Raw genomic sequence first — 11619 nt, 5'->3', positions numbered from 1 at the left:
AGAGCTGATTTTGCTGAATACACATGCTGCCTTTGAGATTTGCAGTTACTTGCTGGTTTCTCTTCCTTGAAAACTGATCTTTGGCCACATGCGTCCGAAAGGGAGAACACAGTCGACTGTTGAGCCAACTGCCCAGCGGTCCAGTCCACGTGAGAGTCACATTACACACACCTGATCCATTTTCATGCTTAGTAGAGCATAGCTGACCTGACTGCTCTCAGTAGAGCACTTCAAATATTATTTGGCATTATTTTGTTTTCCAGCCGAAAGTTCTGCAAGTACAAAGACACACAAACAAAAGGAAAATGTTAAAGGAGTTTTATTTGGGCAGATGAAAACAATAAAATATAAATAATATTCACAGACTTTTTCATATGAAAATACTTTCCATTTTTCATTTCATACCTCTGCCCCTAAAAATAATGACAGTGACTCAGTAATGTATAGTGATGGCGGTGCTTTGCATCCATAAACAAACTAAAGAAAAAAAAAGCTTTAGCTAAGAAGGTCCTCATTTGTTTCACATAAAAATATCTTTTTAAAAGAATTATGTATATATTAAATATTGCACTTTTTATCACCACATTAAAAACTTCTAAGTCCTGCACATTAAAATCGAACATAGAAAATAAATGGCAGATCTTAAACCCCATCATTAAAACTAAAAAGATCAGCTGTGATAAATCCCCTATGAGACTTTTTAGAAATTTAAGACTATCCTGCCAGGCAAATAGCTTTGTTTAATACATACTAAATAATATTTAATCCAATCTTTATTCATATTGCGCTCTACAGCCTCAAAGGAAGACATCATTGAAAGGCAGAATATGGAAGAATTTGAAATAGATGCATACTGAAAGTTTGAAACAATTTGATTAATGACTTATGAAACACGTCTCTATGAATTGCCAAGCTCCCTATTCTGAGCTCCTGTTACTCTCTGGCTACAATTTAATTCCCTGCTAGGGGCATGACAGGAATGTGAGCAGGCAGAGTGAGAATGAGCTGAGACTAGTGATGGAAATTTCAGCTAACTTTATTGCTGATTAATATGTGGTTGCGGAACATTTAACTAACTGGTCTCTTAATAGAAGACAGAGTGGAAGCACTTCATGTCTTCTCATGAATTCCAGAAACATGCAATCTCTCAACAATGAAGGAATTTGATATTTTCTTATTTTTTATGCAGCAAACTTAACAAAGCCAAAAAAATCTCAGTTGCCCTTAATTTAATCAATCATGTAGATTCTGTGTTTTTCTCTGGCAGCTCAACATCCCCATTCTGTTTCGTGACTTGTGTTTGTGTTGTTGAGATGGAGATTGTGTTTGTTTTCGTTTTTTTTTTTTTTTTTTTTGCTTAATTGTTTCCATCCACAGCTGAGCCTCAGGCACACCAGTCCAGTGGAGATCCTCAGTGCTACTGGAACTCAGCAACGCTTGTTTTTCAGGACGTTGAGTCCCTTCTGGTTCTTCGTCTTAAACGCCATGACGAAATGGTGAGGGGCGATTTTCCCCCGGCCCTCCTCGTCCACCTGGCCCATGAAGATGTAGTTCAAGCCTGGTGAGGTCACACAGAAAGAGCCTGAATGCAGTGGCGGAACGGCAGAGACATTCAGGGAGACCAAATATCAGAATCTCGACGCGGCAGGTCTGTATACCATATGTTTATATGCATACATATAAACATATTTAATCTTTCATTGACTGTTTGGACTTTGAGTTCTGCCGCTCACCTCACATTTTGGGGGCGAGCTCTATCAACTGAGCATGACGGCACAGCACAGGAGGCAAACTCAGAGCCATAGGTTATTCAAAACAGTCAACCAGGAACTGCATAATGATTATCATCGTTTAGAGAATGCAATTTTCTGTAACAGCGATTTCATACATCACAAAGTAGCATATTCTTAAAAACATTGAGCCAAATTCATTCCACTAGCACTCACCTCTTCTGATAAATGGGCACTTCTTGCACAGGATAATGATCTTGGTGCTCATGGTCTTTCCTGCCTGCTGGATGGCCAGACTTCCTTCCTTATACACGTTGATGATAGAGACAGTGGCATACATACTTCCTCCTCTCATCACCGCGGTAATGACAGTCCCAGTTATCACTGTTATACACACGCACACACAAATGTCATGATACAGATAACCAAACATACAGAAGACTATTCCACTGTAAAAATCTATCACATAATAAGAATCGATGTGTCCTTCCAATTAACACACTTCCTCGCTGACAGGGATCCAGAGAAGTCAGTTTTAATTTTCATAAACTAGCACAAGATCATTAACTAACTTGGCAAGAGCTGCTTCTGGCCGGAACACAAACCAAAGCTTTAAGCACAGTGACAACAGCAAGCATAATGAGACTTTGGAAAACCACCAGAATGAAAGAAGACGTGTCTGACTCATATCAGACTGACAATTAAAAAACATTTTAATTTGGCAGTTCAATTTATCACGCTGCAGACTAAAGGAAAAGGGAAAATGTAGCACCAATATACTGTGCATAAAAAGAAAATAATGTTTCAACAGCAGAGAAAAGAACAAAGTTAGAATAGTGAATTTAACAGGGAATCAGTTGTGTTGAAGGGCTTTTTTATGTGAACAATATGTGACAACAGCATTTCAGTTCCTTCTCTTTAAAGTGCAGCTTGTTCGTAAAGATGTCACCCTGGATTAACAGCATAGCCTCTCAACATTTCCTTCCAGGCTTTCAACACTCGCCTTATGACCTTTTTATGGCTTCCTTATCCATCTACTAGCTAATAGCTCCTTCTCAAATACTCAGAATACACAACATCAAGGATATCGTTTGCTGTAATTTTAAGACTTTCAAAAGATAATCGATTCCAGGATGTGGCCCTGTCGGTGACGAGGCCAAGTTAAATGTGTGATATCATTATTGTGCAGCAGACAGCTAAAATGTTTTGCTTGTGAGTCAGTGGAGCAAAGGTCGCTCAGAAATAAATGCAATACAGTTTAATATAGAGAGAAAACAGATAGCAGCTCAGTGCTTTCATTGAGAAAACTATTTTTGTACAAGACAGGAGATTAAAAATTCCGAGGAACATCCAGAAATTGAAACTGTGACAAATCATACAGTTGCTACTGTATCTCCCAGTTATTTTCTTTTTCTTCCTGCTACTGCTCAAAAATGTAACAAATGTGCTGAGTGAAGTTTCTGCCATTTCCTGTTTAGTCTGACCTGGGCTCTCTTAGTAAAATAACACAGAGTTTTGTTGTTATGACTCACTGAGCATGGAAGAGACTTGACATTTAGCAGTGACAGCAGAGTGAGAGGGAATCACGTCTCGTTCAGCATGAACAGGATTCTTTACACTGATGGTACCAATATGTCTGGACTTCACATACTGCTTGTTTCATTTCCTGACAGGGATGAGGCTAGCCAGAAGACTAGCCTGCTTCAGTAATGTTGACTATCTGGTGCTACTGTTACACAAACCAGTGAGCTGGTTCTGACAATTCAATGTGCATATATCACACCGCTAGATTAAACGATAGCAACTGTTTTGACTTTAAGTGTTGATGAGACAAACTGTTTTCAGTCTGTCTCGCCACCTCATTAAAATGTGATGTAACATATCGAGTGCCGACTCCTCCACCACATCACACAGGCTACTTTTTCCGCATGCACCACCACATCGCTCGCCTTTTCCTCAGTTCCTGATGCAAATCCAACTGAACCCCTTTGAAATGCCAATCTAACACATGTGGTAAACATCTCCGAGAAGAAAACATCAGAGAGCGGGAGAGTAGCAAACTGAGGCTAAGCCTGAATCAACACGTTCATTTATCAACAGTTTACCCACAGTCAGAGGCTGAGTGTATTTGTGTGTGTTTACATTGGAGGCAACGGTGTCCTACTGTATACGTTTCACTTCCTGACAGGCTATCAAGGAAGTCTTTGAGATGCGCTGTGAAAACTCTACGGCGCAAAGATAACGACACCATCAGGGCTGTTAAAAGCTTGCTGGGGAGACTTGGCTGTCGATGCAAATGTGGTCTCTGCTGACGTAAATCTCAGGAGTATCTGTACTGTATCTGTGTTTCTGTGCAATTGGTAACATGGTTAATCCTCCAAGACAAATACCTGCTGAGCTCCACTCTTCAGAGAAATGTAATGAATTTGCCTTGCACTTTAAATGCTTTAAATTTCCAATATTAAGAATAATATTGTGGCTTCCTCTGCTAGTGGGTGTTGCCTCTCTTCTTCCACAGTCTTAACTCAGTGCCATGTTGACTACACTCTGTCCAACTTTGCTTTTATTCAATGTAGTGAACTAAAAGAAGTGGTGCAATAGGTTAGTCCTGCAACATGTATTCTTGACCCATTGCCTACTAAATTGTTTAGGACCCCCTCGAAAACGAGATGGTACATCTCAAGAGGTTATTCCTAATAAAGAATTTCCAAAAAAAAAAATTCTCAGCTGTTTGGTAGATGATGTCCTTGAGACTGTAAACGCCTCCCCACTCTCTGGAATCTTCCCTACATCCACAATCCTCCCTACTCTCTGTCATCTAACAATTTGTTTTTACCATTCTGGTTTTAGAGTTAACCTCAGTACAGAAACTGCCCTGGACAGAGTTGTTAATGATCTTAAAATTAGCTCAGACAACCATGAAGTCACTATTCTTGTACTTCCTGACCTCAGTGCAGCTTTCAACACTGTTGACCATATAATTCTTCTTCAGCACCTAAAACACTGTTTAGGCCTTAGAGGCACAGTTCTTAATAGGTTTTCTTCCTATCTTACTGGAAGCGTTTTTTTCTGTTTCTATTGGTAACTTTGAATCAGTTGAAGTTGTCATTCCATATGGAGTCCCTCAAGGGTCAATTCTTGGTCCACTGCTGTTTAATTTGTATATGCTCCCACTTGGGTCCATCATTCAGCAATACAATATTTCATATCACTCCTACACTGATAGCACAACCTTAGCCCAATGAATGATCTCATCCGCTGCATAATATCAAATATTGAATAGCCAAAATTTTTTTTACAGTTAAATGAGGACAAAACAGAGATTCTTTCAGTAGGTCCCAAGACTTTGAGGCCCCAGATGCATTCTTTTTTAACTCTCCTGTCGGTAAAACCTTGTGAGCATGCCAAAAAGTTGGGTGTGATTTTGGATGCTGATCTTAACTTCCAAAAGCACATATCTACTGTCTCCAAGAATGCCTTTTATCATCTAAGAAATATATCTAAAGTAAGATGCTTCCTGTCACAGTCAGACTCTGAAAAGTTGGTTCATGCGGTTATTTCCAATAGACTAGATTACTGCAATGCATTTTTTGCTGGACTGACAAAACAGATGTTAAATAAACTCCAGCTCATTCAGAATGCTGCAGCCAGAGTATTAACTAAAACCAAAAGGTTTGAACACATCACTTCTATTTTATTTTCTCTTCACTGTCTCCCAGTAAAACAAAGAATTGATTTTGAAATACTTCTTAGTGTTTTGAAATCCATGAATGTCTTAGCTCCTTCCTACGTTGTTGACATGCTCACTGAGTACACACCAGACAGATCATCAAGCAAAGTTCTCCTCATTATACCAAGAATAAATTCTAAATCAGTGAATCATGAACTAAGGTCTGCTACAACAGTGTCTTCTTTTAAAAGCGGACTAAAAACATATCTTTTTTCGCGACCTTTTAGTTAGGATTAAAGTATGTGTTTAATGGCTAAAACCTTCATTTTTGAATCAGTATTATTATCATTATTATTCACTTTTTAATAATAATAATTATACCTTCTTATCTTATTTCCTTTTAATTGTAATACCCTCTTAAGTTTTTATATATGTAATACCTTCTTATCTTGAGTATCTTACATTGAGTCTAAACCTGTCATATAAAATGTGCTTTATAAATAAACTTGACTTGACTTGACTACTGTTTAGGTTTGGGATTAGTATGTATGTAACAAGAGATAAGTTGATAACACAAACAAAACTGTTATATCAGTGACTGTAGTTAATGTGGTTTAAATACATTGCAATAAGCATTAATGTTCTTACCAAAATTGCTGGAGCAGTAATTGCTCTCAATTGTTCCCCGTCTTTTGCATTTCTGCTGGCACAGGGCTACAGAGTACTTCAGGGCTGCGGACACACACACACACACACAAAAAATCAATATCTGTAGTTTTGCCTGCCAGTGATGCAAGCAAGTAAGTTATGGTTGCATCTGTTTCTACTGTGGTTCATTTAGAATTTACAGTCTCTCTACAATGAATGGCTGTCAACCTCACACACAGACAATGTACAGTGTGACATAATGTGACTAGATAACATGTTTTTAGAGTTAGAGATAGTAAAGAGTCCATAAAGGAAATAACCAAGACTCTAAATATTATTTTTACTGAAAGAGGGAAAAGTCAGAGAAGATAAGCCAACAAGAAAGTGTTGTCACAGTATGACATCATGGCAGGGAGGTGCCAAAACAACCTGGCTTGACTAAGGGGAAAAAAAAACAGTGTGTATGTGGGAATGTGAGTTTGAGTATGAAAATGAGCTGCGATTGCGGACGCACACCCACGTCGTATATGAATTTGTGTTATGTACAGTTTACACAAGACTAATGTGAGCAAAACACACCAGTTATAGCATATGCTGTGTTTGAACATGTGCTGTTGTTGGCTGCATCTTTAAGTACTGTGTGTTCTAGTCACTGTTTGTACAGTGAATTGAGAAGATCTATTCTTAGGCATGACTTTTTTGGTATAACTGACCACTCTTACCTATTTGATTTAAACAGAGTAGCCACATATACTGTAAAGCAGCTCAGAGTCAGAATTCTTAACCATAAACAGTATACGGACGACTCTTGAAGGAGTTAATGGCCGCCTCATTGGACTATGACACAAGCAAAAGATTTCACTTATTTCTTTTCTTGTCCAAATATGCTATCAGAGGCAGGTTCCAGATCTCCCTCGTGTAAAATACAGATAAATAAACTCCACATGTGACATAAAAAAATCCAGAGGTCCAAAGCCAGTGTGTCTCATAGCTACATCAACAAATACAGATGTTAGATGGATGTTGGATGGAGATGGTTTTGATTGGATAAAAGCTGCTACCTACGTATGGGCCTGGTGGTGGCTGGCTGAGTGGTAGTGGTGGGTGGTATTGTGGTGGTGGGAAATTTCTTGGGTCTGAACTTGTAGTGTCCAATGAAGCCGTCTGCGGTTAGACTGAGATCTGACAGGAACTGGATTAGGAGCTGGTTTCCGTCAGAGAAGACTGGCCTGCAAAGGAAACACAGGAAAATAGACTTAGGGTGAAACTGAGAGGAAGTCATAGGATGGATATTTTAGTGAAAAAATAAAATCTCCTGCATGACAGAATCACCTACGCTGGGGGGCTGTCTCCGCAGTATTTTCCAATCCTCTTGGCGTCGTTGATTTCCGCCCCGTTGAATATGGAGACGTGGTCATAGCGGCAGTAGTTATCTCTTTCCACATCAAACTTCTCGAACTTCACTTCAATAATCTGCAGCAGAAGACAGGACTCTTTCATCAAGCACAAGCGTGTAATAGTCTGGGAAGGCTGATCAAAGGATACCCTATCATTTGTGGGATGATGTAGTCTTGTTCCACACCCGTTAGGCATTGAGCTGTTTTAAGAAGATATTTTAGGTAACTTTTTATACATGTTTAATGATTAGCTGCTAGGCCATTTTCCACAAGTCTTTATTCATTTAAGAGTCATTTCCCATAAGAACTTTACATATTCAACTTCATAATAAGAAAAATAAGATAAAATCATTTTGAACAGTCTGACCTGGTTCTTTGGTGCCACTATGTGCCAGGAGCAGGTGACGCCAGCTGGGTAGTCCTTCTCAGGCCAGTTGGGTGTTTTGAAAGACCCAGAGGGCTTGTCTAATCTGCCTCCACAGTACTGGTCCCCTGTTGGGTAATAACTAAAGTTAACCACAGATTGTCATCAGGACTATGATTGCACAATCAATCAGCAAAATATAATTCCTGTTCCATGAAGGAAATGATCCAGACCTGATTCACCCTCTTTTGAAAGGTGGGAATGTTGTGTACATTATATCATCCTGTAATTAACCACTTGTCTACTTTATTATGAGCACCCTAAAATGTACAGTAAGGCACTCATTAGTTCTGTATGGTGAGCAGTTTAAAAAAAGATCTGAGAAGAATCTGAGAAACATCAGTTCAATAAAGCCGTTTGGCCTTTTAAACCCTGAAATCTCTCTGCTTTTTTCTCCAAAACATACACTTAGATTGATTTCCTTTCCAACATGACGTGTACTGTACAATTTAGCACAATGACAAAAATAGAGGAGTTTTGGTGCTGAGCAGTTTTGACAACACTCAGGGACAGTATGACAACAGTCAGTCCGCTACCATCCATTGTGTAAGATCCAGGCAGGCTGGTTAATAGGCATTGTCCATTACAGCCTTGAGTTCTTTGGGAACAGTGAACCAGCCATTAAAATTCCTTAAAAACAGTAGACAAGACTTTGTAATCCTGCAGAGAGGAAAAGGCTCGGTCAACTCTAAAGTGATAGCTACTTCTGACCTGAGCGTTCAACTGAAGCGCTCCAAGAAATTCTCAGTGAGAAATTCCACATCACACTGTGAGAAGTGTTGAGATGTTCCTCTCTTTTTGTCCAAACTCATAGTCTTGTCTTGGACAACTGAAAACCCCCAATGGTCACTGATTTTTACTGAGAAGAAGAAAAACATGCATGCCTTGAACGTGATTCACAGTATTAAGCAAAAGCTGAAGTAGACTTAAGGAAGGATAATGTCCTCTCTCTCTCTCCCTCTCCCTCTCTCTCTCTCTCTCTCTCTGATACCATGTAATGACCTCTCGGAAGCAACTCATATTAATTTGAACCTCTGCCCAAACAGACACACTCCCAGACCTGTATCAGATTCCTTTACGGGGTGAAGGGATTACATGCTTCGGTAGTGGCAAGACATTCTCTACACAGCTGCTACCCTCACAACCTTGGCACCTACGTGTGGGACAGCAAGACTAAAAGGAAGCATGCCAAGACCATTCTCCCATCTTCCTCTTCCCATGTTTGCCTACCTCTCTCATGTGGATGGGCAGCAGAGAAAACAGCCAAGAAACCACTCCCAGCGGTGTTGGCATCAGATACCATCTGCATGAGCATCTTGTTGCCTGTGGAAACCAAGGCTCCTGGCTTGAACGTGCCACAGAAGCGACCGAGTCTCTGTCCACTGACATGACCACTGTAAACATCCACATAGTCATAGCGGCAAAGGTTGTCACTCTCCAGGTCAATAGAGCGGAATGACAGGACCACCACTTTTCCCTCAGGGACCTGGGTGGGAATTTACAGATGGCATTAAGGGTCAATTTCTTATTATTACTGAATGCATGCTATGAATGCAACTTTTTCCAGCTGTAGCCTACCCTCAGCTTGACTGTTTAAATATAGCCTACAGTAATGTAATGAAGCCAGTCAGCAAAAACTGCCATAAGATGGCTGTGGTAAGTATTTTTAGAAGGACATAAGAGGTTTGGGGTTAATAGGCTATCATACTATTAAATAGTGCAGCTGTTTGGTGTGGTTTTAATTAACAAACAAAAAAAGACTATTAGTTTTATCATAATAATTATTCTGGACTATGGTAGGTAAGCAAACCATGAAAATATTAAGTTGCACTCACTGTGATTCTCCACACACATTTAGTATTTGGAGGGTAAACTCCTGGGTACCCCTGGCTCCCGATTACTCCAGATTCCCCTGTGATGTTTCCGCCGCATGTGAAGATTGGTCTAGGAGGGGGAAAAAATGTTTTATATTTTCCAAATATTTGATGATAATAATGTGTCAGAACATTGAGCTTAGTATAAACATTAACGACAGCCTGCGGTTGATTTAATACCGATTTAATTCCTCGCCAATGCGCCATGTCCTGACTGAAAACAGCCCAGGCTGCAGAATATTCCTCTAAATAAACTCCAGTCCACTGACAGTCCCACAGTCTACATGGGAATCCTGACACCTTGCTCGCTCATAAAGCTTTCAAATAAATTTTAAAATAATGTAAATAAAGGTGTACCTCCGCTGAGACTGCGCACAGACCTCTGTCAATAACAGTAGACTCCATGCGCAAAAAATACTGCATGTTCTCCACATTGTTGGGTTAACGGAGCAGGCGCTTCGCCTGTTTTCGCCCCGTGGCATGAATGGCATTGTGTTCAGCAGCTCAGACGGTGGGGAAAAGTACCCAGGAGTTCCTGCAGGGAGTTTCAGCAACTGCAAGCTGGAGCAGATGAATATAGCGTTTGTTCTGCGTAGTAGGAGGGACGGAGCATAGGCTACTGCTTTTTCCCAAAAAAAAAAAAAAAAAAACGATTAAAGACGCGCTGGAGGGTGTGAGGTCTAGCATTTAGGCTATATACGACAGCTGGCCTGAGAAGCTGAAAGAGGGTTGCATGAATAAACTTGACTCGTTACTTCATACATGAATGATTTGGAATTCCACTCAATATCGACCAGAGGCTTCATACATATGAAAGAGAGTGGATACATAGCAAAAGTACATCACACAACTCAGTGCTTGCAATGTGTATGCTACATTGATCAGATGTGAAGTGACAGAAGACAACTGTGGCCTGTTCTCCACCAGGAATGCACATTTTACACCAGCTGGGACATCATTAAAAAGAGGTTTTTGAAAAGGCCGTGGGCTGTAGGTTGGTAGAATAACATGCACAGGTATGAGAGGTGGACTATAGGATGAGAGAAACAGCGATAGAGAACGAGGGCACCATCTGCTGGACTAAAATGGTACAAGCAACTATACTCAATGCGCACATTTACTGTATTTTTCACGTAAATCAATGGAATGAGAGAAAAAATGACTGGATACACCTACATATGCGGCTAATTGGTCATTAGGCTATTAATCGCCTCTGAAATATGTAATAAATAATAGAATAGATGCTTTCATGCACAATGAAAACTTGTATCTCAAATTGGCAGATGTAGTTAATTTGCATGTAAAAACATGAGCATTAAAGAGAAAACAAACAGCACACGCATGCATTCACACACACACACACACACACACACACACACACACACACACACACACACGTACATGTACATGCATAGGATATATTGTATATAATTAATATATACCAATCTTAATGTTTGGCAATATAATTGTTGTGACATTCATGCCAATAAAGCAAATTTGAATTTAAGAACCAAATTACAAGAAAACAAAAAGAAAACTACTTGACAGATTGGAAAGAATCAACCAAAAAATCAGAGCAAACTGGAATGCTATTTGGCCCTAAATGGAGAATACTCAGTGGCAGATTACCTGATCAGTGTGACCGATCCAAAACTAAGGAAATCCTTGTCCATGTACAGGCAGACTTGACTCCCCGGAGAAGACAGACTGCTGTGAACCCACTGCACACAGTAGGACGTGGAAACTGAGCTGCACTTTTTTAACCACCTGCCAGCTGTGCCAAGACATTACCCACAGATTATAACCACCCAAAAAGACTTTGAAAACATGGCTAATTAAATAACTAAGTAAAAAACTTCAGTATCTGCTGGGCGAG

The 11619-nt window shown here is 39.9% G+C and overlaps 1 protein-coding gene across 5 annotated transcripts; it reads right to left on the bottom strand.

The window, feature by feature from the left end:
* Positions 1 to 51: 51 nt before the first annotated feature.
* pcolce2b (procollagen C-endopeptidase enhancer 2b) lies at positions 52 to 11517 on the bottom strand. 5 transcript variants are annotated; one of them, XM_042400248.1, is made up of 10 exons: positions 10101 to 10357; positions 9705 to 9813; positions 9100 to 9355; positions 7813 to 7937; positions 7385 to 7521; positions 7114 to 7277; positions 6049 to 6132; positions 1947 to 2114; positions 1395 to 1558; positions 52 to 272 (listed from the first exon to the last, which is right to left on the bottom strand). In XM_042400248.1, exons 1-9 carry the CDS (start codon positions 10232 to 10234, stop codon positions 1428 to 1430), a joined length of 1308 nt encoding a protein of 435 aa, XP_042256182.1. In that variant the 5' UTR covers positions 10235 to 10357; the 3' UTR covers positions 52 to 272; positions 1395 to 1427. The 5 variants fall into 5 exon arrangements, 4 of the variants coding, with proteins under 4 accessions (XP_042256182.1, XP_042256183.1, XP_042256181.1 ...); XR_006093291.1 differs by lacking the exon at positions 52 to 272 and adding an exon at positions 1734 to 1830 and having other exon boundaries at positions 1502 to 1582; XM_042400249.1 differs by lacking the exons at positions 52 to 272; positions 10101 to 10357 and adding an exon at positions 11373 to 11517 and having other exon boundaries at positions 697 to 1558.
* Positions 11518 to 11619: the final 102 nt, after the last annotated feature.

Source organism: Thunnus maccoyii, chromosome 21 (assembly GCF_910596095.1).
Source record: "Thunnus maccoyii chromosome 21, fThuMac1.1, whole genome shotgun sequence".
NCBI classification, from domain to species: domain Eukaryota; kingdom Metazoa; phylum Chordata; class Actinopteri; order Scombriformes; family Scombridae; genus Thunnus; species Thunnus maccoyii.
Note: the sequence above shows the minus strand (reverse complement) of the source record. Positions and strands in the feature narration are given on the sequence as shown.